This window comes from Ailuropoda melanoleuca, chromosome 4, assembly GCF_002007445.2.
Source record: "Ailuropoda melanoleuca isolate Jingjing chromosome 4, ASM200744v2, whole genome shotgun sequence".
NCBI lineage: Eukaryota > Metazoa > Chordata > Mammalia > Carnivora > Ursidae > Ailuropoda > Ailuropoda melanoleuca.
Window position 1 is genome coordinate 92,760,593 of NC_048221.1, and position 27,100 is coordinate 92,787,692.

General features: G+C 43.5%; 1 protein-coding gene across 3 annotated transcripts; it reads left to right on the forward strand.

The window, feature by feature from the left end:
• On the forward strand, positions 1 to 26,406 carry MXD1 (MAX dimerization protein 1). 3 transcript variants are annotated; one of them, XR_854053.3, is made up of 7 exons: positions 1 to 322; positions 1,063 to 1,162; positions 6,177 to 6,206; positions 20,661 to 20,775; positions 22,321 to 22,480; positions 22,744 to 23,019; positions 24,402 to 26,406. XR_854053.3 is itself a non-coding variant. In XM_002914905.4 (6 exons), exons 1-6 carry the CDS (start codon positions 250 to 252, stop codon positions 22,929 to 22,931), a joined length of 666 nt encoding a protein of 221 aa, XP_002914951.1. In that variant the 5' UTR covers positions 1 to 249; the 3' UTR covers positions 22,932 to 26,406. The 3 variants fall into 3 exon arrangements, 1 of the variants encoding a protein (XP_002914951.1); XR_854054.3 differs by having other exon boundaries at positions 22,744 to 22,986; XM_002914905.4 differs by having other exon boundaries at positions 22,744 to 26,406.
• The last annotated feature ends 694 nt before the right edge of the window (positions 26,407 to 27,100 follow it).

The following is a 27,100-nucleotide window of genomic DNA, read 5'->3' on the forward strand; positions in this document are numbered from 1 at the left end:
GCGGGGGGATGGTGAGTCGGAGATAAACACTCCGCGGCGGTGGCGGCTGCTGCTCTTCTTCGGGTTCTGTCACGGTGTCGGCGGTGCCCAGCTCACGGGACACCCCTCCCCCTTCTGGCGAGCGTGGTCGCCAGAGAGGCTCTCTCAACCCTGCTCTGCGGGGTCCACAGCAGGGTGCGGGTGTCCGGCGGCGGCGGCGAGCCCGTGGGCAGTGGGGGTTGGTCCCGCGGCTCCGGCCCCCGGTGCAGAATGGCGGCGGCGGTTCGGATGAACATCCAGATGCTGCTGGAGGCGGCTGACTACCTGGAGCGGCGGGAGAGAGGTGCACGGGGACGGGAGGGGTCCGTCCCGAGCCGGGGCCAGGGGCTCTGAGGAGCCGGGCCGCGGGGTAGGGGCGCCCAGCCGCTCTGGGGGTGGTTGGAGGCTCAGAGAGCGCGACCGCGAGCGCTCCCAACCCCTCCAGCTCTCCCCACGCGCGGTCCGAAGGAAGGCCGCCGCTGCCCCAAAGGCAATGAATGAGGGTGGAAAGTGGGCCTCTGCCCCCCGGAGTCCCGAGCGCCGCCCCCCACCGCAGAGCGAGTGGGGTGCTCGGGGTCCCCCCCGGCCAGGCCCTTGGTTTACCTCACCGGGGCTGGTCCCGACCGGCCCCCAAGTGGGCCCGGCGCCCCATCTCCCAGCTGGAGGAGCAGCGATTCCCCTGCGCTCCCCCTTCCCCTCCCTCTGGGTGCCGGGCGTTTGCCCCGGACCGTCGCCCGAGGCTGGTCCCACTTAAAGCACGCCAACCTGCTGGACGTTGCCAATGGGGAACCCAAGCTCCATGAGCTTAGCGACTTGCTGTGTCTTTCTCAACAATGAGCAGCTGGAATGCTCCTTACACCTGCTCCGAACTGAGGGTATTCACACAATTTAAAAAAACAATCATTGTTCTAAGAATTCCACCTTGCATCGTTTAACAAGATATTCTTTTAATGAAAAATAAAATTTAAAAAGGAAATACTGTGGAGGGGAGAGAGTATTGAATGTTCTAGGCTCATTCATTAACTGGATCCTTCGGTTTTCTAGAAGCTGAACATGGTTATGCCTCCATGTTACCATACAATAACAAGGACAGAGACGCCTTAAAACGGAGGAACAAATCCAAGAAGAATAACAGCAGTAGCAGGTAATTTGGTAAATATTTCTCTTTTTTTAGATTATACTGCAGATGATACAAACTGCAGAATGGAAGTTGCCTGTTGTGATTATAACCCAGTAAATACATTAAGTAGCAATCATGATTCAGTAAGGCACACATGGTCTTAAGCCATTGGAGGAAGCAGCCCTTCTGTTTGGGTTGAGGGGACAGAAAAGAGAAATGGAAATGTTTTACATTTCTTTATGAACTTTTTAACTTAATTTTGCTTTTCTTCCCTTTTGGAACAAAAATCTGTGGAAACGTCCAGTGAGATTAGTAACAATGACAATATGTTGCCTTCAGAAGTTGCAGATTCAGGGCAGGTTTTTGTAATTGAAAATGCTGGACATTGTCCATTTCTTTTGCTTTTCATAGTGAAGATTTTATTAACATGTTAAAGTCTGATTTAGCATAGGTGGTAGGATTTCATATTTGACATAATGAAATGCAGTGGTTTGTCTCATAATCTGTTATATCTATAATAAAGAGGAATGATTAAGGTTAAAACCTGCTTTTTGGTGATGGAGGATTGATATTAAAATATTAGTATGCCACAAGCATTTTGTTAGCCTTATAGTTCTTAAAATCTGTGAATTTCACTGGGAAGTGTATGGTTAATGGTCAGTGAAATCACATTAAAACCCTGAGTATAGATCCTGGTACCTCTGAGTACTCTATCAATGCTACACCCCCTTTTTCCCTTTGCCCTTAAAATAAAAGTTAGCTAGGAAATCTGTTAGGTCTGTTTACTTACACCTTTCATTCCAGTAAAAGTCATTCACATTTTCTTCACTGACTTAGAATCCTTATTCCTCCCTGCAAGTAACTATATTTGGTTAGCCTCTGTGGCATAACAGACCACTAAAAGCCAAGAGGTCCCACTTAAACCTAAAACTCACTTGTTCTTGCTGCTGCTTCTGTCCTTGATTCATCCCATTGTTACTTAGCGTTAGTAGAACCACAGGATGTGAGCAGCACACATGTGCTGAGCTCTTGAATAAGAAGGCACGTGAGGGATGAACCTGGTAATTAACTACCCCGTGGGTTTTCCTTTCCCTCCCATCTTTCGTATTACCTGAAGGTGATAGCTAATAGATCTGTGTGTGGGTATTAAGGGCCTGTAAGAAGAACGTCAGTACTGACTTGTATTATGCAGTGGTATAAACAATTTATTTGTGTTGCATTTTGGTTGGACGAACTTTGAAGCCTTTTGGTTTATTTTTCCTGAAAAAGGTAGTCCATTTGTTGCTTTTATTCTTGTCCATTTGATTTGGGAGGAATTGTCCACCTTACTAGTCAAGGCTTAATCCTTAGCACTTTATTTTTCCCTAAGTTTCACAGGAAAGTTGAAGGAGGTTCAGTGGTGGGGAGAGGAAGAGAAAGGGATGTTGAAAGAGAAGTAGGCTGGCCCCCAAAGGTGATTAGGAAAGAAAAATAATGATAGTTGAGAACTGCAAGCCAAGAAACAGATTCTTTCTCTTTAATATCCAGTGTCGTTATGGAAAAAATCGCTGCAACTTCTGAGTTTTGGAAAAGCTTTCTTCTGTTAATGGGCTTGGTTTGCTTTCCATGGTTACAGACCAGAGGCTATCACAGTTTCCCATATTCTTGACTAATAACAAATTAGTGTAATATCCTCAGTGGTGCAAGGATCTCTGAGAGACCATGATTAAACCTGGAGGTGACACCAAGCAAACATGAAGCAAGAGCAGGTTGTTTTGTTTAAATGTGATCACTTCCGGGGCGCCTGGGTGGCACAGCGGTTAAGCGTCTGCCTTCGGCTCAGGGCGTGATCCCGGCGTTGTGGGATCGAGCCCCACGTCGGGCTCCTCCGCTGGGAGCCTGCTTCTTCCTCTCCCACTCCCCCTGCTTGTGTTCCCTCTCTCGCTGGCTGTCTCTATCTCTGTCGAATGAATAAATAAAATCTTTTTAAAAAAAAAATAAATAAATAAATAAATGTGATCACTTCCTTCATGCCTGATTTGGGATGACCCTTACCTGAGCAGTGAGACATCGCCCCAGAGAATGCAGTTTGACCCCCTTGATTTGAATTAGACTTCCCTTCAAGGCCATGTATGGTCAGGATTTTGAACTGAGGTAAGGGCAATGGAGAGATTACTGCTGGTTTACATAACCACTGAATGATAGTTTATTCTTGTTAATTCAGGTTGAAATGCTGTGCTCTTTTCTTGTAGAGTCAGGGGGCTACTTTTCCCTGGACATTAAAAAAAAAAAATTAGCCACATATCCAACTTACTGGGGACTAAAAATGCAGATCTTAATCCAGTTTCTCTAGTTGTTTAAAAAACAAAAACAAATGAAATTGTGAATACTGATTGTTTCAGAATCATCCAGAGAACTACTGGAATACAGGGAGGTGGAATCTTTTTTTTTCTTTCCTACTGATTTTTGAAATCAGTTACTAATTATTTAGAACTGAAATCCAGAGTTTTTAAAGGTATATTTTGTTAAATTGTAAAGCAGGCTTTGGCACTCGTGAAAGAGGAAGTTCAGTACCTGCCACCTAGCTCTTTTAGGCAACAGTAGCTATATAGCTGAGCTGACATAGAGAATCTTTTTGAACCTAAGAACGTTTCCCATTTTCATACACGCTGTAATTTGGCTTAGTTATCTTTTTGTTAAAATATGTATACATATATTCTTTTTTAAGTAGACTCCATGCCCAGCATGGAGCTCAGTGTGGGGCTTGAACTCATGACCCTGAGGTCAAGACCTGAACTGAGATCAAGAGTCAGAAGCTTAATTGACTAAGCCACCCAGGCGCCCCTTGTTAGAATATATTTTTTAATGGTGACATTTGACCTTTACCAGCAATTCCAGAGTTATCAAATCTTTTCAGTAACCACATGGAAAATAATTTTGACACAAGGTATCTATGTATTCTTATAATGCTTTAATTAAAAATATAAATGTTTACCCATTAACAGAGTTGGCAAGCAATCTCTGATCGTTATTGAAAAGGCTTATTTTCATTAAAAACAAACTCAGTTTCAGTCACCCAAATGCACTTCAGTAATGCTTTAGCAATTAGATGTACGTCCCCTTGTAAAAATCACAATGTGTTCAGTACTCTTAAGTAATCAAATAAGATCTGTAGTTTCCAAAACTATTCAAAGTCTGGAAGGAGTTGTCCTTCCTACGGAATTTCTTAAGAAATTTATCTTGGGGATTCAGAATTTTTCTTATATGTATCTTCAAAGAATCCAGAAATTTTTGATAAGAGTGCCCTGTGTGCTATTTTCTCTAGTCAGAGATTATATTCTTTTCAAATATCCACCACCTTTCCTCCACCACCTTCCTGGAATGGTCCTTGCCTACAGTTAAACAGGGAAATACTGACCAGCTGCTATCATATACGTTCATCCATTTAAAAAACCTGTCAGACTTTGAACTTGTTATTCCCTGTTAAAACTAAAATGCCACGTGCTTTAAAGCCAATGGTTTGTAGTGCAGGCCTGCCTCTTGTTAACTGTGATAGCCTGCCGGCCATTGCAGGAAGTAAACCTTGAGAAAAATGTAACTGAAGAAGGCTGAGGGAAAACCAAGTGAATCAATGTAAAGCTTTTAAGGTAAATTTTTAAGGTAAAATTTTGAGGTCCTTTACCTAGAAAACAAATATTCTAAAACTTAAAATACTGTCATTATTTTCTTGGTTCTCCTCGTTAATAAAAATTGGTGTCCCAAGAGCCTTGCGGAAGAGAAATTTTATTGCTGGATTGGAAATTTCTCATTCCAAGTCTCCAAACCACCCCCCACACGCCCTCACCGCCCTTCTCTGTTATGAACGAACGTGGTGGTGGTTGCCCCTCTGATATAAATGAGTGGCAGAGCGTTCACAGAGGTCCTGTTTCTCCATGATTACTGTGAGAATTTCTCTATAGGCCCAGGAAGGTTCTGGCCTGAGCCAGGGAGTTACCTCCTGAACTGGTTAGATTCCAGAGAATTTCCATTAAGAAAGGTCAAGATTCAGCTCCTTTATAATGCTGGGAGGTTCCTCAAGTTTATAATTAGGGAGGAGTTGTGTGGGGAAGACACTTTAGTGACCATATTGACTGACTTCCTGTGACTTTGGTGGAAACTTGTCCATAAATTCTTAGACCAGGCCTTATATTCAAGGTCAGCTATAAACACTTTAATAATAGGATTTCACATCCACCACAGCTTTCGTCCAAGGCTCTCTAATCACTTTTACAGTTGCCACCTCATTGATCTACGTGTGTTCAGTAGATAACTGACAGTTATTTTTACTCCCATTTTACAGAGGGGTTAACCAAGGACAAGATGGTAAAGAATTTTATTTCTTCTACAGTACCAGTCAGTGGCAAAGCTAGACTTCCCATTTCATCCTAACTGGCATTAACCAGTCTGTATCGTCTTTATGTTGAGCTAAGTTTTAGAAGCCCCTTCCTGGAATCATTTGGGAGCTGTTGACCAGTGGTGTTTTTCAGGACGTTGTACATGATCGAATAATTATGTCAGGGAGTAGAAAGATTGAGGGAAGAGGGATTCTTTTTATCCACTTAAAATTGTATCCTATTGTTAAGCAACTTAGCATAAAATTTTGGCATATCTACTACACCTAGAAAAAACTGCAGGACTAGGAGGGGGTGCCACCTCCACTCTTCTACCCTCAGCCTGAAGAAAGCGTCATATTCTATCACCCGAACTCACATCACATGGCGCAGCTGTTTTTCTCTTCATATAAATAGACACCTTTTATTTCCTTTCTTAAAATGGATTGCATTTCCACTAGGGATTGCATGCCTCTTAAGTTTGTCACTTCTCCTTGAACTCTCTTACATATTTACATTTATCTAACTCCTCAAAGGAACTCATTTCTTTAGCAACCCACTGAGTTTTTCCTCCCTTTCTGTTTTCTACCAACTTTGGAGAAAAAGAAGTTAAAATAATTGTATTGGTGTTGAAGTAGTCCTTTAAGACAAGAAGAATCTTACTCTTTTCTTATTGTTCCCTCTTTCAGATCAACTCACAATGAAATGGAGAAGAATAGGTGAGTGGGGGATTTGGGGAATGGGATTGGGGGTCTTTTTTTTGATATATCCTCTGGTCTTGGAGACTTGGATGCTTTTCTTGGTTCTTCCACAAGTAGCACCTGATGTAAGAGTTTCCTCAGGCCGTCGAAATAGCACTGCCCCTAAATCACTTAGGTAGATGAAGGGCTCGCAGGTTACAGAGAGTGCACCCGACCCCTCACTCCTGCAACCTGCTCCTCCTGCAGGAGTGCCTTTCTGGGTGACTGTCTCACAGGCCAAAGCATTTTAGGTCATGAGCAGTGTTTCCACAAATAGTGTTTTTTAAAAAAAATTGCATGCTACTGAATATAATTGATGGTTCTGTCTTAAATCACGTACACACCCAGATATATATAAATACACATACATATGTGTGTGTATTTACAGTTTACTTGGGAATAAAGATTCTCAAAATTCAGGCAAATATATGCATAGCACAAATTAGAGATGGTGATTCACTAGAGGAGGCCTGCCACCCTCCCTGGGATCCATCTGGCTGAGCCTGAGTTGATCTCTCTCACCTGGATTGCCTCTTGCTGTTTGTTTAAATCTTTATTTTCTAAATCCGGTTTGCCCCTCCTTCAACGATGTAGCCTAGTGGTTCTGGACTCAGGTTGTACGTTAGAGTCACTTGCGAAGTTTTTATTTTGATGTTTTTAAAAATATTTTTGTATTAAATTACCCACCTTTATACATTTGGGGAGAAGGAACAAATTTTATTTCTGCCAATTTTATAAAATAACTTACAGAAATCTTCAAGTATATGAGAATGAACAGTGTAATCAAGTCCTGTGTGTCCATTACCCAGCTTCAACAATTATCAACATTTTGTCAGTCTTGTATAAACAAAACTACCCCTCTCCATGGAGTATTTTAAAGTAAATCTTTTATCTCTAATAAAGACTTTTTTAAAAAACATAACCACTTGCTTTCACCATGCTGGGGCAAAAAAATCAATAGTAATTCCTTGCGGAGCTTTAAAAAAAAAAAAAAAAAAGGAAAGAAACCAATGCCCATACCTCACCCCTAGCAATTCTGATTTAATTGGTTTGGGTTGAGACTCTGCCTGGTATTTTTTTAAAAGCTCCCCAGGTGATTCTCATGGGCAGCCAGGGCTGAGAACCATTGAACGAGCTTCATTCTGGGCTCTGAGCTCCCATCAGTGTGAAGTACGGTTTACCCATTCAGACTGAGCGGCTGTCTCGGTGCCCTGAACGAACCAGACGGTGATGTGTGATGATGGCTCTGTAAATACATATGGGTATTTCATGCAAACCTTCTTTGAAGAGGGCGTCTGACTCTGAAAGTCGGGATCTGAATGACACGGTTCGTTGGTGAAAGGGCAGACCGACTTACTAGGAAGGAGAATGTTGGAACGGGGCAAACATTAGCATGACTCCGCTGAGGAGTTGTATGTGTGCGCGCGTGCCTCGCGGCACACGTGCTTCCCCCCGTCCCCCTTCTTCCCTTTTAATTTCTCTGATTGTGACTGTGTTTGAAGTCAGAGCTTCCTTTATGCTTTAGGGATTTACTTATCATGAATTGGGAACTCAAAAGTGTCTTTTAAGGCGGAAAGATAGTCAGATGTGGCCTCTCTTTCTCATCTTTAGGTTCTTTCTCAACTTTCTGCCTTTGGGGTGAACTGGGTAAACTCTTTCTGCTGAAAAGTCTTCTAGTTCTCCTCCCCCACCTTACTTAGGCATTTATTTTTTTATTCCATTAGGCACTCATTTTTGTTATAAAAATTTTACCTCTTAAGGTAAGGGCTCTTGTACTCACTACTTTATGCCTTTTACCTCGGCAAGAATGCCACACAATGCCAGTTTTACCTTTTAGCAGTTCAGGGGTGGTTTGTTGTTGCTTTTGTTGTTTTGCCTACAGTGTCTCAAGAACTTGTGCTCAGTACTAGGTATTAAATGAGTTCACACTGGGGGTATTAAATCAGCACGGTCCCCATCCTAGAGAAATGTGGTTTGTCTAATGGGAAAGATGCAGAGACAGTTTCAGTGAGTACACTGTGTCCTCAGATTGAGGTATACATGAGAGGCTATGGAGGCAAAGAATCTAGAAAACTGGATTTGGAGTCCCCACTGGGCAAGCTGCTTTTAATTCAGACTGCTTCCTTGTGACCAGTCAACTTTTGCTCGCTGAAAAGTTATCTAGTTTCCTTATTGTTCTTTCTCTTTCGGAATTTGGTCTTTTAAGGTCTTGATAATTCTTTCTCTAGTCCAGAGCATGTGAACAGAAAAGAAGGAAGTAAAGACTCAAGTTTCTTAATTTAACCAAACATTGGTTGCTGCAGTCCAGGGGAGGAACTTAAAGTTGTCCGGCTCTTCTCCTGTTATGAGCGTAGATGCTTAAGAATCTTCGGGTTTTGAAGCCAGTTGAACAGCTGCTCTTGTAGTCTCCTGGTTTTAGTAGTTGATTCCTATAAAAGAATCCCGCTTTGCTAAGTGCATATATATTTTAGCCATTTTTTACATTAAAACATCACATAAAAAGATTGACGTGGCTCTTAAAAAACAAAACAAAAACTTAGGAAAAGAACTTCTAACAATGGGAATTTGCTTTCCTCCTTGATATTGCAGAGTTGATTATACTTGGGTTAGATTTTTAAACAGAAACCTTTTCTGTGGAACTTTAGAGATTCTGAGTAATTGGTGTTCATCAGGACCCCACTCTGAGGACAATATACTCAACACTACCACTTTGATATCCTTGGTGTTGGTAGGAAAATATCCCACCTCCACCATTCTAGAAGGCTTGTATCTTCCATTCTCTAGATTAGGCATTTGTGGAGTACTGAAGATGCTGTGTCCTAGGTGCTGGGAATACAGAGCCGGATGAAGCCCAAGCCCCTGGGGCAGAGGGTTCAGTTAATAGTATAGATTGCGTCTATAACTCAGCCTGTGCTTCTCTGAACTGTAACTAGTTTTTGTGGGTCTAGCCTCCTAAGGAAACACTTTAAGTGAGTGTGTGGTTTTTCTTTTTAAAACTAATCTTATAGGGGTGCCTGGGTGGCTCAGTCGGTTAAGCATCTGCCTTTGGCTCAGGTCATGATTCCAGGGTCTTGGGATCCAGCCCTGCCTGCATCAGGCTCTCTGCTCAGGGACAAGTCTGCTTCTCCCACTCCCTTTGTAATCTCTCTCTCAAATAAAAATCTTTTAAATAAATAAATAACAATCTTACAGAAATTTTTTTTTCTTTTTTTCTTTTTTTTATTTTAAAGATTTTATTTATTTACTTGACAGAGATAGAGACAGCCAGCGAGAGAGGGAACACAAGCAGGGGGAGTGGGAGAGGAAGAAGCAGGCTCATAGCACAGGAGCCTGATGTGGGGCTCGATCCCAGAACACCGGGATCACGCCCTGTGCTGAAGGCAGACGCTTAACCGCTGTGCCACCCAGGCGCCCCAGAAAATTTTGAGAAATATAGAAAGTCTTTCTGAAAACAATTTAAATCCTCCATAATTCTAGCTGCCAGAGGACAGCAGTGGAACTTTGAAGTGTATCTCCACAGTTGTTTTTGGAAAATAACTTAAAAATGTAGTTTAGTGTAGAAAATGGGAAGTTCCAAAAAGCACAAGAAATATAAAAATCACCTGTTACAGGTCTTGCAGCAGTAACAGCTGCTAACATTCCGCTAAGTTCTGTATCCATCTAGACCTTTGTGCATGCTTTATTAAAATCAACATGGGGGGGCGCCTGGGTGGCACAGCAGTTAAGCGTCTGCCTTCGGCTCAGGGCGTGATCCCAGATCCCTGGGATCGAGCCCCACATCAGGCTCCTCCGCTAATGAGCCTGCTTCTTCCTCTCCCACTCCCCCTGCTTGTGTTCCCTCTCTCGCTGGCTGTCTCTCTCTCTGTCAAATAAATAAATAAATAAATAAATAAATAAATCTTTAAAATCAACATGGGATCACATAGTAAATGATTTCTATCGTCTTTTCAAGCTACATCATGAATATTTTCCAGTGTCCTTAAGTCTCCTTTTCTAACGTTACTTTTAGTGAATGCCCAGTATTACCTCCTATGGATGTACCATAACTCACATAACCAGTCCCCTGTTTTAGGTTCTTCCCAGTATTTGGCTAACATAAACAATACTTCTGGGGCACCTGGGTGGCTCAGTCACCCAAGCATCTGCCTTCGGCTCATGTCATGATCCCGGGGTCCTAGGGTCAAGTCCCGCGTTGGGTTCCCTGCTTGGCGGGGAATCTGCTTCTCCCTCTGCCCCTCCTCCTACTTGTTCTCTCAATCTCTGTCTCTCAAATAATAAATAAAATCTTTGTGTATACACACACACACACACACACACCTTCCTTAAACTACCTTGTAGATAAATCTCTGTCCAACACTGTAATTATATCCTTAGGGTAAATTTATAGTTGTGGAAATAATGATATACACATGGTTATAGTTTTCAATATTGACTGCTGGATTGCCCACCAGGCAGGTTATAGGCTGTATTTTCCATATACCTTCACAAGGTGATACTATAATTTAAGACCTTTATGAATTTGATACCTAAAAAAAAAAAAAAACCAACAACTTGTTTTAATTTGCATTTCTTACATTATTAGCACAAATAATTTTCTTATCTTTGTGTGTTTGTATTGCCTATTAATAACCTCTGCCCAGTTTTCTACTTGGGTGTTTTGGGCTTTTTTCTTTATTTTGAAAAGATTATATAATATGAAGGATCTATATGAAAGAGATTGCCCCTTTGAGTATCATATTATTGTCCAGTTTATCATTTCCTTTAACAGAATCCATTTTCTCTCACTGTTTGAACTTGCTGCCTCTATTGTATTTTAAATTCTTGTTCATGGCTAAGTCTGTTTCTAGACTGGTTCTTCTGTTCCACTGATCATCTGCGCTGCTCTTCCTGCGCCAGTGAACATTGTGTCAGTCATTGAGGTTTTATGCACTTCAAGATCTGGTAAAGCAAATCCTATTCCTCCCTTCTTTTTTAATTTTACCATGTTGTTAGCTATTTTTCCTAGTTTATTTTTCTCTATGAATTGTATAGTCAATCCATCTCCCCAACCTCCAAATCCTTTTGGGATTTTCAAAATGAAAATTTAATAATTTCAGTATAAATTAGCTGTTAAAAGTTCATGTCCATGTATTAGCTCTTTCCATCCAGTATTTGGTCTGTGATTTCATTCAGATCAGTTTTCTTTCTGTAAAGTTTTTAGTGTTCCCTGTACATCTTGCATATTTCTTTTAAAAGGTATTCCTGTATTTATATATTTTTAGATCACTGTTGTATTCCCATTGTAATTAATTCCTGTTGGAATATAAGAAATGTTTTTAATCTTATTGTTATTATATGGCTTTGTTGATCATTCTCCTGTCTTCCTTCTCTTAGCTGGGAATTCCTCTGGTGTGAATGCCCTTCAGCCAATGGAGGCTGAGTGAATGCATATAAGCTGCAGCTGGGGGGGCGGGGGTCAGGAGTCAGGTGCTAGAATGGACTTTTTTTTTTTTTCCCCCAAAAGAAGGCTCTGGCATCTTCTTTAATAATAGACACTCATTTTTCTGGAATGGTACATATGCAGGCCTTGCTGGAATTAGGCAGCTGGTCTAGAGAGATTACCTCTGCTAGAGTCTTCTGACCCCATGACAAAAGATTTTTGTGTGCGCTCTGTGGGGAGGACTCAGCAGCCTGATCTAAGCTGTTATTTTCATTTGGTCTAACAGTATTTCAGAGGCATCTGGTCTGGTATGAGAAACCACTGCAGTCGGGTCTCTTCTGGCAGGATATTCTAATTCATTGCAGGTCTCTTTCGTTACTTTGGCTTTTCAAATGGCCAAGCTCCTTCTATCGGAAGAGGGTAGGGGTGTAACTTTTGCATTGGGCCCCAGTTGTGGTAGACATTGCACCACTCTTACTGTTTCTGAACTTTCTTGACCACATTCAGATTTCACTGTAGTGTGTTGTAACAAATCCACATTGCTTTGTTGCCACATGGGGCTGAGGGCATGACCTGGTTATTACAAAGAAGGGATGCAGTTATCAGTGTGCAAATCTGGCCTACGTGGATGGTGTGGAGGAACACGCAGATTTGTACCACTAGAATCTGTCTTTCTTGGATAGATGGCATCTGGCCTTGGAAAAACTTGGAGAAAAGACAAAGCTAATTTCCAGTCACTGCTGGAGCAGTGGGGGCACTACGTGACTTTTTATCATAGACCTTAATAGTCAAAGGGTGAGAAAGCTAGCAAGTACTAACCATCACATGTATTGTGTACATTTTTTTAAATTGGGCTCTCGAAAGGAAATATTAATGAATATACTATGTATTTCATTCATAGTATATATGTATTTCATTCATAGAGAAGTGATAACTTCAAAATGTAGCCACCATGAAGTGCTATTTCTGCCTTGTTCATGGAGTGGCCTGTTCCCGTACAGCTAGCATATAGAACTATGTCTGTATCTTTTATAAAGATTATCATCACAATTATCAAAAATCTTCGGAACTTTCCAAGGTTCAAGTTAAGTTGGTAATAATGATGCATCTGGCAGTTATTTGTGAAGAGATCATTTTAGGGAAAGGAGGAGAGTACTTTTTTCCCTCAAAGCATGACTTGTAGTCTTCACCTGGACCTTTTGCTTAACCTGGTAAGGCTCTTTTCTCAAACCCAAATCTGGAGGAAGTATCTCTTGTGACCTGTAATCACTTTTAGGGAGTAATTTTTGACCCTGTGAGATGATTTGTTGCTTCTTACTCTATACTAAACCTGTTTTTCTCACTATACAGCTCATACGTGACATATCTGAAATTTTTATTAAACCTCCAATTACCCTGTAGAATCTATGAAGCTATTTAATTGGCTAAGTCTGTGCCCACACAAAGCTAGGAAATAAGATGGTGAAACTTCAGAGTTAAATAGGCTATTGTCTATTGTTTGCTTTTCTCCTCTTTGGTGAAGAATCAGAAGCCCAGTTTTAATGAAAAGTAGTACTCAGCAAGGTCTTGTGTGCCTTGTTAGGTAGGGCTCTTCTCAAAGAGAAGGGACATGGATCGCCTAAGATACCACATTCTACTCTCAGGTCAGCATCTGCAGATATATTATTTCTAGGCTCCAGTGGGTTAACATGAAATAAAAGTCTTGGTCTTTCCCATTACTTGGTAATGAAAGTTGGGTACATAGGAAGTGTGCTGTGTGTGAATGAATGAAGAAATGAATGTGATCTATTTGGAAAGGGAAAAAACAGGTTCTGATGGTTTTATGAAAGCTTGACAACCTTTTAAGTCAAACAAGATATGGGTGAGGGAAAAGAAAGAATAGGTTTGGTAGAGGGCAAAGGGGAGCCTGTTCTAGAACTTTCAGTGAGAGCTGCTATCTGTCATAGTCTGAAGGTAGCTCAGATCAATAATTCTGCAATAATTTATGTTTGATCTCTAACTGAATATTAAGAAGCTCCAAGGCAGGGACTTGATGTTGCTCAGCGTGGTATCCTAGCACCTATGAAAGTAGCGGTGCACAGTAATCCTCCTCGGAGATACAGGCGGAGGAAGTGAATGAAAGACCCAAGTGTACGTTTCCAGATTTCCACCTGTGAACTTAATTACTTATCTGCCCCCTTCACTGGCTGCCATCCTGTACAGTCTGCTCTGACCTTCTCATTCTTCTTTGTGTCCTACACTTTATTGTGAAAGGGGAGTGTTCAGTTACACCTTCAGTTAAAAAAAAGTAATCTCTGACAGCAGTGCCTCCTCACATATGCTTGATTGGATACCGTTCCCACTCGTGACCACGTTCAAGTCAGGAAGACCTTTTGGGGTAACCTAGCAAATTCAGGAGCACTGTCTACAGATGGCACAGTCTACCCATAGTCTTGCTTCTTTCCCAGTTTATTCTCCAATTTGCAAATCTGCTGGCCTGAGAGGGAGAGAGAAACAGATAGACTAGAGGGAGCTTAAGTCTGGAGGCAGAAACAAAAAGAGCAGCATTCAGGCTTAAGAGCCTGCTGGCCAGCCCAGGGGCCTTCGTCAGTGCCAAAGCTCCGGTAGGAGGGAGTGCCTCAAGCAGCCCAGAGACTCTCCATCTATGACTTCCTTTCACTTGGATATTTAGTTTTCCATAATTGATGACTGACAAGACTTAAGGAAAACTAACAACAGGACACTGTGGTATCAAAATATATTTTATAGCTAAATCTTAGATTGTAGTGCAGTGTTGTCTCTGCTATATGTTAAATTCGTACCTATTCTTCCGTCTGTTTCTGGGAATTTTTTATTCTGTTCACTTGATTTGTCTGCCCATTCCTGTATTAGTGTGTAGTTTTTTAATTAAAGCTTTCTAATACAATTTTTTATCTGGTATAGCACATTCCTCATTCCTCTTCTTTTTCAAAAATCTGGCAATCCCATATACATGTATTCTTCTAGATGGAGTTTAGACTAATTTCCCAGCATTAAGAAGAACACTTGGGATTTTTATCCTGGAATTATGTTAAATTTGTAGACAAACTTGGGTAACATTGGCATCTTTGCTTTTAGGTTTCACATCTAGGAAGGTGCTTTTTCCTGTTTGCTCAGATTTTCTTCTGTCTCTCAGCAAATTTTTCTAGTTTCCTTCGTAGAGATCCTTCCTAAGCTGTCTTAAGTTTATTCCTAAATATGCTATCCTTCTTGCTGTTGTAGCAGAGAGATTTTAGGTGCTTTGGATATAGAGAGCACATCCAGAGATGTGCTTGGACTTCCAAGGTCAGTATGTGCCCCTGGATTTTCCTGGGGCTGTGGCAGTGCAGCCGGGGCAGGGAGGATCGGGTGCCCTTCAGATGCTTCCCTCTCAGCCTTGGGCTCCCTTCTAGCCAAGATTCTCCGTGATGTGTGGCCAAGAAGGAGTCTTTTCTTTCTTTTCTTTTCTTTTTTTTTTTTTTTAAAGATTTTTTTATTATATTATGTTAGTCACCATACAGTACATCCCCGGATTCCGATGTAAAGTTCGATGCTCCATTAGTTGCATATAACACCCAGTGCACCATGCAATACGTGCCCTCCTTACTACCCATCACCGGTCTGTCCCATTCCCCCACCCCCCTCCCCTCTGAAGTCCTCAGTTTGTTTCTCATAGTCCTTAGTCTCTCATGTTTCATTCCCCCTTCTGATTCCCCCCCCCTTTCTTTATCCCTTTCTTCCCCTACCGATCATCCTAGTTCTTATGTTCCATAGATGAGAGAAATCATATGATAATTGTCTTTCTCTGCTTGACTTATTTCACTTAGCATTATCTCCTCCAGTGCCGTCCATGTTGCAGCAAATGTTGAGAATTCATTCTTTCTTATAGCTGAGTTATATTCCATTGTGTATATGGACCACAGCTTCTTAATCCAGTCATCTGTTGAGGGAGAAGGAGTCTTTTCTTTTGCGTGCATTAGCTCTATGAGATCCTTGTTAAGTTTTTGAATTTTTTTAATCCCAGTATAGTTAACATAGTGTAATATTAGCTTCACGTGTACAGTATAGTGATGCAACACTTCCGCATATCGTCCAGTGTGTGTCCCACATGCCCTTCTTAATCCCCCCACCCGCCTCCCGTCTGGTAACCATGGGTTTGTTCTCTGTAGTTAAGAGACTGGTTCTTGGTTTGCCTTTTTTTTTTTTTCCCCCTTTGCTCATTTGTCTTGTTTCTTAAATTCCACATGTGAGTGAAATCATATGGTATTTGTCTTTCCCTGACTTCGTTTAGCATTATACTCTCTAGCTCCATCCACGTCGTTGCAAATGGCAAGATTTAATTCTTAGGGCTGAGTAATACTATGTTGTTTATATATTTATACCACCTCTTCTTTATCTATTCATCTATCCACGGACACTTGAGCTGCCTCCATACTTCGGCTGTTGTAAATAATGCTGCTTATAAACACAGGGGTGCCTGTATCCCTTTGAATTAGTGTTTAGTTGTTTTGCTCTAGTAGTGCGATTACTGGATCATAGGGTAGTTCTAGTTTTAACTTTCTGAGGAACCTCCAGACTGTTTTCCACTGTGGCTGTACCAGTTTGCATTCCCACCAGCAATGTAAGAGGGTTCCTTTTTCTCCACATCCTCGTCCCCACTTGTTTGTGTTTTTTATTTTAGCCATTCTGACAGGTGTGCGGTGATCTCTCATTGTAGTTTTGATCTGCATTTCCCTGATGATGAGTGATGTTGAGTATCTGTTCATATGTCTGTTGGCTGGCTGTATGTCTTATTTGGAGAAATGTCTGTTCATGTCTTCTGACCATTTTTAATTGGATTATATTTTTGGGTGTTGAGTTGTATCAGTTCTTTATATATTTTGGGTACTAGCCCTTTATTGGATATGGCATTTGCAGATATCTTCTCCCATTCAATAGGTTGCCTTTTAGATTCGTTGATGGTCTCCTTCACTGTTCTTGGTGATTTTTTTTTTAATGTAAAAAATGGTATCTTTAGCATAAGCAAGATCTGTATTGCCATAGAAGATAGGTTACATTTTCCATTAAATTTCTTTAATGACAAAAGATCACTGTTTTCTTTAAGGAAGAATTGGATTTTTACCAGATAGCCTCTATCTACCTAGCGAGACACTTTGAGTTTCCTGTTGATTTTCAAAGGAATATTACAGTGCTCTACAAATCTGTTCATTCTCGGTAATTACTGGTCTACAGAAGAAGCTAGAATGGAAAGAATAACTGCTGCCATATACAGAGCACTCCAGTCAGACCCTGGCCAGGGGCTTCCGTACCTTGTCCCAGTTAATACACAGGCCCTCTGAGGTGGTGTTCCTGTCTACTGCTGAGGAAGCTGATGCCACGTGGAGTTAAGTGATTGGCTCAAGGTCACACAGGAAGTAAGTGGCAAAGCCAGGGTCCCAAACCTTTGCTCTTACATACTGTGCCAACATTTTGGTTGTGTGGTAATGGACAGATTCAGACTATTAAAAGAACTAAAAACAAAAGTAAAATTTGAGATCCTTTTCAAAACCTTACTGAAGAAAAGCTATAGTTTGTATCTAATTTAGTTATCCCTGGTTATAGGGCACACTTGATTCTGAGCATTACTGATTATAGCTCAGATCAAAGATTGGTCTCTTTATGCTACAGTAGACCAAAGGTGTATCTGTCCATTCAGAATAATTAAAGCGCTATTTCTGAAGAGTCAGCACACAAAGTTTGTCAAAGTTCATGACCCAGGTACAAAGCAGTTGGATCAGCGCAAACAGGAGAGGCAGCTGGGAGCAGGAGGCAGCCAGGACTTGGCACAACCCTCTTCTGCTGGGGGTAGGGAGCAGGGAGGCAGCTCTTGGCAACAGGAGGAGGACTGGCTGAAGAAGATGGGATGGGAGGAGGTGTAAGTAGGGATCAGACTGGGGTATTGAGTGGCCTCCTGTTAAGTACACGTGGCAGAACCTCTGCTGGTTCCCCGAGGGGGAGTTAGACCCAGTTCAAAACGGACACTGATCCGGTCCTTGAGGACCAGAGCCCTGAACAGGGGAGTAGTCAGGACTGGGGAGGAGGAGCTGAGACAGGTCCCTGTCTTACTCGCTCTGGGTCTCGCGCTTCCTGGGTGCTCTCAAGGCTGGCTGAGGGATTCCAGATCCCAGATCCCAGGCGGCAGTGTGCACTTGTGTGTCTCAGGGTTGAGGAGCCTCGGGGAGGGGGCGGTTTCCAGAGGGGTCCGTGTGCTTGTTTATCTGGTTCAGGAGTTGAATTTCACTACTACATGATAGAACTGAGGCTGCTCCACAGACCTCACCCCTCCCCTGTGCTTGGCCCAGGTACAGCCTGGGGATGTCTGCCGGCAGGTGGGCAGGGCAGGGCAACCGTTGGGCTGGAGCAGTGAGGTGCTGGAGGAGGCCAAGACAGGCACTACCAAACACAGAACTTGGCTTTGGATCGTGACAAAAATCCAGAAAAAGCTCTGGTCTTATTTTCATAGAACCAGGCCAAAAAAACACTGAATGAACATGTATTATCCTTAGCTTGAATTAGTCAAATGGCTTATTTCTAGTTTCACAACTGGAAGTGTTCTTTGGAAAAACCCACATTTGGGTAGTGAGAATTATACTTTCTGGGCTAGACTCCCTATGTAACTAGAAATGACAATGCATGGAAAGATGACTTTATTCTTATATTTTTATCAGTAGACAAACTTCCTAAAAAATTTACATACTCATATTTGTAGATAAACCCACATCATAAAATGACTAATAGGACACTGTTCTGAATCATGCAGTCTTTGCAGATAACAAGTAAGCTGAAAAATGTCTATATCTAATTTTTGAACTTTTTTCCTTAACTTGACAATTTGTGTATAAACTTTGGGAGAAATAATTTGGATAACTATATGTGACTATACTTACAGTGTTTTTAGTATCTATTTTCATGACTCTTCTTGAGTAGTATTATCCAAGGTGAACAGGTACATTTTACACACAGGTTCTGCTTTTCTTTTTCCTTCCTGTGGTGATGGGAGGAGCAAACCTCTATGGGAGCCTTTGCTTGTGGCCATTCCAATAGACAGGGTTTCAGGGCAAGTGGAAATCTTGTCAAAGAGTAAGGCATTTTTGTACCGTTAAATCTTCCTAGCTCAAGAGTGAATGCTGTACTCTTCAAGTCTGTCAAGGCTTAGGGGGCCCTCGGAGAGTCTAGGACAGCTGGGACAGCTTCAAGAGCTAGACAAGGAAGGAGGCTTGGAAGCAGATGAGGCAGGGGGCTCAGAAGGAGGTCTTATGCACTGCTTGTTAGATCTGCCTTGGGGGGGAACATCCCAATGTCTTGATATGAAGGGTGTGAATGGACTTCCTTGGTCATTATCATACATGTGGACTTCTTGGAGCCTTTTGAAGCGGTTCTCATCTTTTAGTCCCAACTTTTGCTAATACCGTCAAAAATTGTAAGGCGGGGAGAGGGCAAATTAAGCTTTAAGGTTGGCTCCCAGTTCAGCGGGAGGGTGGCCTCACAGGCTCCCAGGAACTCTGCTCCAGATGGTTGTGTGAGGGTTGGGGGCATGTGTCTAAAACCCTAGGAGCCTAAGCACTGTTGAAGGTGTGGAGGTGGAGTAGAGATGGCCTGTGTCCTCCAGAAGCTTACTGTCTAGTTGAATGGTGACATAACCCACTCAGCAGACGTTTGTTGAGGAGGTGGGAGGGGGAGGCACTGTAGTAACTCAGCAGTGCTTAAGTGGCAGTCCATTTTCCGAGGAGTTTGCCATGAATGAGTGGTTAAGTAGCAAATACCAAACAGTTCAGGCAGAGCACGGAACTTCCCATTGACTAGCATAAACCAGTGAGGACTCAGAAAGTGCAGGAGTCGCTGTGGGTTGGAATGGCCTGCGAAGGCTTTAAGGACATGGTGGGCTGAGGCAAAAACTCTGAATTCTGGCTGCTTCTCCCATTCATGGGATCTGCTAGGTTCTCGAATAAAGCGCAAAGAGATGAAGTGTTAATTTCCAAAACTTTAGGGACTCTGGTCCGTCTGTGACTAAAGGTTCTCTTCAGTGGCTCCCTGCGGCTTCTGCTTCCTCAGGTCTTTCTCCCTTGCGCCTCTGTGCCCCCTCCAAGGCCCACATGTGGTTATCTCTAGCTGTTTTGCACGCCTGTGTAGTGTAGCAATGCTGAGGATGTGCTTTTTCCTTATTTTCAAAAAAAAATGGACTTTTTGAATAGCAGTTGAAAAACCAAAAGATATAAATTATTCAGTAAAAATTCACTCCCTTTCCTTATCTCTGCCTATGCCCTGACTTCTCTCTCCTTGCCGTTGTTAGTAGTTTCTTACTGTTCAAGATTTTATGTCCGTATAAGAAAACGTAATTTTCCTGTTTTGTCCAAAGATGGCATGATGGCATGCATGGTTTCATATATTGTGAAATGAACAGCAAGAGATCTGAGAGTTCTTACCTAGTAGTAAACAGAGCACATTCTGGTTCTCTTCATAGCTGTGTAGTATTCCACTGCATAAATATGCGATAATTTATTTAACCAGCTCCCTATTGTTGATGACTTGGGTGGTTTTGATCTTTGCTAAAGCAAGCTATAATGAATAACCATACACGTCATTCACATGTGTACAGACTATATACGGCAGTGCTCTAGTTCTAGTAGTCCGCAAATGGGAAAAGTATGGGTTGAAAGGATTCAAATCCTGGCATGTTCTGTCAGGTCACAATTATAACCCAGAAACCTGGAGCTAACCTGATAAATATGCCTAATAATAGTAGTAGTCCCTGCCCTAACACCTATATTACGAAGATACTTGAGAAAACCCCAGTTTGGCTTCTCCATGGCTTTCACCAGAGTTGTCCAATTTCCAAAGATGTTTATTTGGCCAGAGGTCTTTGGTGGCATTTGCCATTACTGGGCCTGGGCAACTTCCTACGCCTTTAGAGTGTTCTTCCAGAGTGCCTTCTGGCCCACTGTGACATTCTCAATGCTACTGTGGCCTTGTTTGTGTAGGCGGGCCCATCTTCGCTTGTGCCTGGAGAAGCTGAAGGGGCTGGTTCCGCTTGGGCCCGAATCGAACCGACACACTACGTTGAGTTTATTGACAAAAGCCAAATTGCACATAAAGGTAAGTATATCCTTGGGATTCCTCTTTAGCTTTACCTGTCCAATAAGGGTTTGTCTGTTGATGAGGGATAACAAATACGTATCTCCAGGACAGTCCTTTCCTCTGGAGAACCCTCCAACCTGCCTCTTAGATGATCCTGGGCGTCCCAAACCCAACATGTCCAGAACCGACTATTTCTCACCCCTGTGTAGGAGAAGGTAAAGGGCCCTCCAGTTGTCCATTTGATTAAGCCAGAAACTCAGGGTCATCCTTGCTAGCCCTTGCTCTGTAGCCATACTTATCTAAGTCCTCTCCAAGACCTAAACATTTCACAGGCCAACTCCCATTTCACCCCACCAGCAGTTACTGCGGTGAACTCCTCGGAGGCCTCCCTGTATTCCTCTGGCTGCCTCTGAGCTAAGCTCTGTGCTTCCCAAGGATAATCCTTCCAAAGCTCAAGTCAACATGTCACACTGTTTAAAATTCTTCAGTGGCTCAGGACAGACTGTCAGCAGGCCTGCCCCAGGCTGCATGACCTGGCCCTCACCTGCCTGTACAGCAGCATTTTGTGCCCTATGCCCTTTCAGCCCCTTGCACTTATCATGCTCTCTTACCACAGGGCCTTTGTACGTGCTGTTCCCCCTGTTTGGTATGCTTTCCCCTCCCTTCTTCACCTAGTTAACTTCTTGTCATCCTTCAGATCTCAACACAGGTATCACTAGTGCAGGGAAACCTTTCCTGACCTGCTTACGTCCTTCCTGCCACAGGTGGAGTTATTATTGGATCTCTCTCTTAGCACTTATCACAGTTGTCATCTGACCATGGTTTGTGTGACTGGTTGTCTCCGTTGTCGGAGGAGGGGACGAGGTCTTTATGCTCACCCTGTATCCCCAGCACCTCGCAGAGGATCTGAAACAGAGTCTGCAGGTGGCACGTAGCTTGAACAGCAGAAGGGGAGGGAGTGGAGTGGCATTCGGACTCCTGAGAGCCACAGTCAAAACTCCCTGTTTAGCATGTTTCTATAATCCTTTAGTCATTGTTGGACAACTGTCACTTTAATTCTGGTTGGTGGCCTGCATACATGACAATTCTGGAAGGAAAAAGAACCTCTGGTTAGAGCAACATAACCACAGTCAAACAGATTTATAAAAACAAGTGGTCTTCGGAAGTGCGTTTAATCGCTTATGTTGGACAATTTGGAATCAGGACTTCAAAAGACTGTTTCCTGCTACCAAACAGAAGTGAATTGAGATTTGGAATAACTCAAGTGTTGATATAATTAGAACATGTAGCTGACTAGCCCTCCTCCTGCATGGCGGTGTTCCTGCTCCCGTCCCTCCCTGGGCTCTAGTGCAGAGAGCAGTGTTCAGGGTGTCACCACAGACAAGGGGGGCTGCTGGCTCTTCTGCGGTGTTAGAGGGGCCACGCTTACCCCCAGAACCCCAGGGACACCACATGGCTGCTCAGGAAACCCAGCCTATTTCACGGCTCGAGGGCAAGATGCAGCATCCTTGCCAGTTTTGAAATCGGCCTGTGGGCTCCAACAACTACCCCTTTGACTTGTAGAAACTTGAAGATTGTGACAGAAAAGCCATTCACCAAATAGACCAGCTTCAGCGAGAGCAGCGGCACCTGAAGCGGCAGCTGGAGAAGCTGGGCCTCGAGAGGATACGGATGGACAGCATCGGCTCCACCGTCTCCTCGGAGCGCTCGGACTCCGACAGGGGTGAGCGCCGGCCCGGCCTGTGTGTCTGTCTGGGGGCGGGGGGTGGGGGGTACGTGTGTGTCCCCAGAGGCAGCGCAGGGGAGAAACGGAGCCCCGGCCCAAGGGCTAGCGACGTCAAGGCAGGGGACCTCCAGTACCGAGTCCCCTTTTCCTTTTGGCACGAGGGCACCAGGCCCAGAGCAGGGCCTGCCAGGGCTGGCTGGGATGTCCCGCCCCGCCATCCCGAAGCCTGCCTTCACCGGTGTCCCTCGTCCTCCCCACAGAAGAGATCGACGTGGACGTCGAAAGCACAGACTATCTCACGGGCGACCTGGACTGGAGCAGCAGCAGCGTGAGCGACTCGGACGAGCGGGGGAGCATGCAGAGCCTGGGCAGCGACGAGGGCTACTCCAGCTCCAGCAGGAAGAGGATAAAGCTCCAGGACAATCACAAGACGTGTCTGGGCCTCTGAGAGCGCGGGTCGCCGCGGCTGCCTCCCGGAGGGCTCTGCCGGCCGCTCGGATTAGGTAGTGTGTCGGACCGCCACAGTCCCCTTGCACGTAAGCTTCCGTGTACCACCTTTACCAGAATCAGCTGTAACCGTTTTGCAGGAAGTGCTTAGGATTGTGGGTTTCTGATCGCATCCACTAGCTTCTCTTTCTCTCCATACAAATTCGTCTGCCAGACTGTACATTCCAATCAATTTGAAGCACCCAAGAATTCTTAGACCGAATAAGCAACTTTCACAGCTCAGCAATTTCCCCTCTTATTTACTGTCCCCGGGTAGTCTAGCCAACCTTTCTTAAAGTTTTCTGGCTATGTTAGTCATCTAGCAGAAATGTCCAAATGTGTCTTGTGCTTAGGAAACTGAAGGAAAACAGACTTTTAAAGTTGAGATCCCGATCTCAGAACTCCAAAGTAAGCTCTAAAAGCGGCATTTAAGAGCACTTCACCGGGGACCTCCCCTCCCAGTGAGGAGTCAGGAATACCTCCAGAAAACACACCCTTCACACACCCCGTGCTAACCCCCGACCCGCGTGTGGAGGGGAGCAGTATTTCTCACGTGCAAGTGGACGCCGTGATAGCATGTCTTTGGGGTCGCGCAGCTCATACAAGTTCCAGCAGTTTGTTCTCACCAACAAGACGGTACAATCTCTTTGTGCGCGATGTTCTGGGGCCGCGCTGTGTACTGCTCTCCCAAGGCACGTTTTCTCCCTCAGAGTTTGTTATGCTACTTGTCTCTGGAACATTTTTTTTTCCTACCTCAGAGATAAATGAGATCTCCATTTCCCACTTAACACGGAGTGATTTTGCCTTTTTTTCGCCCCCAAATAAGTGACGTTTGGTCCAACGCTAATCTATTTTCCTATTTAACTCTCAGCAATAAGCGAGCTCTGGCGCTAGCTGAGCTAGTGTCCATCAGTGAAAGGAAAAGTCCGCATTTCTACGCTGTTGGAGGTGAACAGGAGGGGATGGTAGAGTGTTATTAGAATTCCTCTCCTTAGTTTTGGATACACCCAGAAACTTCTTTATGGAGGCTTCTGGGTAGCTAGTTTAAAAGGCTGATCTTTCTTTTTGGTTATGATTTCTCCCTAAGTGGTCTCCCACTTTGTAGCATTTTTATTTAAGCTAAAACAGAGCACATGTATATGTACATAAGACACATTAAATCTATAAATACTATTTATTCATTTTATATAAACTAATGTAATGGAAAAAAATTCTTATGACTTTGTGCTTTTATAGATGTTCTAGAAACTTTGTATGTAGGTATCTACAAAATTGGTTCATTCCCCGTAGTATTTTTGCATTCATATTTTTGAGGCGGAGGTTTTCAGCCTCTGGCAAATCTTTTTCATTGAATTTGAACCATTTGTAAAACCTGTGACGCTGAAACAGAGTGTGTGTCACAAAGTGACGAGAACATTCCTAAAATCCACAGACGCACTGCAACCTAAGGGCTCCACGGCTGAAGCAGCGGTGGGCGGGCGGCCGCCCCAAGCTCCTGCGCCGCCTGCCTGCGGTCTCTGGCCCCCCAGCCTCGCCCCGCCTCCAGCGCCTCCACCTTCCACGCGACTCAAAACGCGCTCCACGCGGAAGTTCATTCTATACCCGAAGAGCGGTCTAAACAAAGCAAGATTACTTTTGTTTTTTCATTTTAATGATTCTCTATTGAATTTTTTTAATTGGAAGTAGTCGATTCCTAAATGATTCCAAAGCCATCTGTGCTTCTGTTTTTGTTTTGTTCTGTTTTTTTCCTGCATTTCAGCTTTTGGGGGGCGGGGGGAAGGGCAGGTGACAAAGGATTTTTTTTTTTTAATTGTTGGAATCTTTTCCAATGACCAGCTGAAGATTTGCACTGAACTACAACTTGTATGCCTTTTGCATTTTTAAAGCCTGCTTCCTGAATTTAAGCAGAGTGACAGTGTTCAAAGAGCCAGCTCAGCCTGTAACATGTTTGAAAAGATATATCTGCACTTTGAGGTCCCTTTCGAATGCCATTCGCTAGACCTCTCAAGCGTTTTAATTGCTACGTTCAAGCGCCTCACAAGTCCAAGATGCTGGATGCCTCAAAGCATCGAAAACTCAAGACTTTGGGCAAAGCTTGTGGGCTTGCATTGGGGGAGGGAAGGGAACAGAATTTGTGTATTTGTTCGATTTAGAAATAAGGCATCTGAGAGATGCCGTTATTTTCTGTGTTTAAGTTAAACTGCATTTTTGTCTTTTCGTTGAAATATGAAATGTACTGTCCCAATATAAAACAGTCATTTGACCTTTGCACTGTTTGTCTGGTCCTTTTCAATTTGATTGATTGCATATATAAATGTGGAAATTGATATATTTTTAATGCACTTGTGATAAACTGACACCAGGGTTAAACCTTACTTTTCAAAGCTCGAGGTGGACCGACTCAGCAAGCTAGCTAGGCCTCTCTCTAACCAAAACTGTAACCTTCAGGACCAGCAAACTCAGCCCGAGGCAGCTACTCCCCTTCCCCCCACGGCTCCCCAGCAGCCCTGACCTGCCAACCTGTCGTTGCATTCACTGATCCACCAGCGTGACTGTTCAGAGCTCTCGAGCCTGTTTGGTTGTTTTGGGTTTTTTTAATCAAAATGAAAAACCTTTCTATGAGGGTTGTTGGGGGGGTGGGGAGGGGCAAAGCTAGAAACCCCAGCCTTTAAGACTTTGACAATTGTACGTAACTATAGATGTGTGTAAATATAGGCACATGCATATTTTTATGTAAAATTGATTTTAAAAAACAAGAAATCTATACTCTCACCGATACCACTGCAATGCCGGTGGGAAAATAAGAGTATGCAGTCAATTTCATGCAGTGAGAAAATACATCGGTGTGCTTCTGCGAACAGCCCGGAAAGCCCGGCTTTCCCCGCCTGTTGGCTTAGAACGGCAGGCGAAGCCTCCAGGGGGTTGTGTGCAGGGTTTTCTGCTGCTGAGCAAAGATCTTGAATTCTTCAAGGTGCTGCTAGTGACCGCTGACTCCTGTGTCTAGTTACAGACTTAATGCTAGTTTGTGAAGCTCTTTGAATCACTCTTTTGAGCAGGACCTAAATTCCTCTCCCAGTCTGCCCCAGACTCAATTTCAGGGTTGATTCAAAATTGAGCACTGCGGTAGGGCCCTGACCCGGCCTTCGGCCACTGGAATGGCTTTCTTCTAAGGGAAGCATTTTCCTTTAACCTCTACTTTTTCTCAAAAGAAACAGAGGCTCCTTACCTGGGTTTCCTGCGGGCCTCTCTGATCCGTCCCTGAAGTGGCCAAGAGCAGATCCTGGGGTGGGGGGAAAAGTGTCAACTAGGTAGGATGGTGATGCTCAAAGGAACTGCTCTAGCGGGGTCTTGGGGGGTCGCGAGTGGGTGTTATGGACTTTTTTTCTTCTTGCCTCTGCCCCATCTTTTAAAGAGAAAATTTATTTTTGAAAAATATATACAAACACGTTATTTAGGTTTTTATACCATACTGTATCGGCAAGAATACCACTTTCATTGTGCTTTATAATCTATTCCTGAATCTGTCTTCTCTTCTTTACTTGTTCCCCAAGCTTCTTTGCCTTCCTCCTTTACCTGCCCTGTGTGTTGAACCCCAGGAAGTCGACGGCTGCAAGGCGATTTCCTGCAGGCCAATCTGGGTTTTGTTTTTTCTCCTGTGTCTAAGTCTTGGATGCAGTATGCTTCCGTAGCTGGCTACTGAGTTTTCACATCCTTTCTGGGAGAAGATGACCCGAAGACCCTTTCAGACGGGGTGGCTTTTCTCATTCAGATCTCTGTGACTAGGGGATGTTTTGTTCTCAAAGCTGTCTGGGGATGGGGAGGGGTGTGTGTGCTTGCGGTGTGCGATTTATCATGATTTCTTCATTAATATTTGCTACGTGGATGATTTGTTTATATTCTTCTGAAAGAAGAAATAACTGCCTGGCACTGCTAGAGTCAGCTAGTGAATGGCTGAAGAAATTGAGTACCTTTGTCTTCTCTCAAAATCATAAAATGAGAATTAGTAAGGCACCCGATTCTAAGGTTTATCCAAATTTTTAATTTTGATTTCTTACTCGATGGGGGTGGTACGTTGATGGGGCATTCTTCATTTTAGCTTTTACCTGAGAACCAAACCTGCCTTGACCCTTG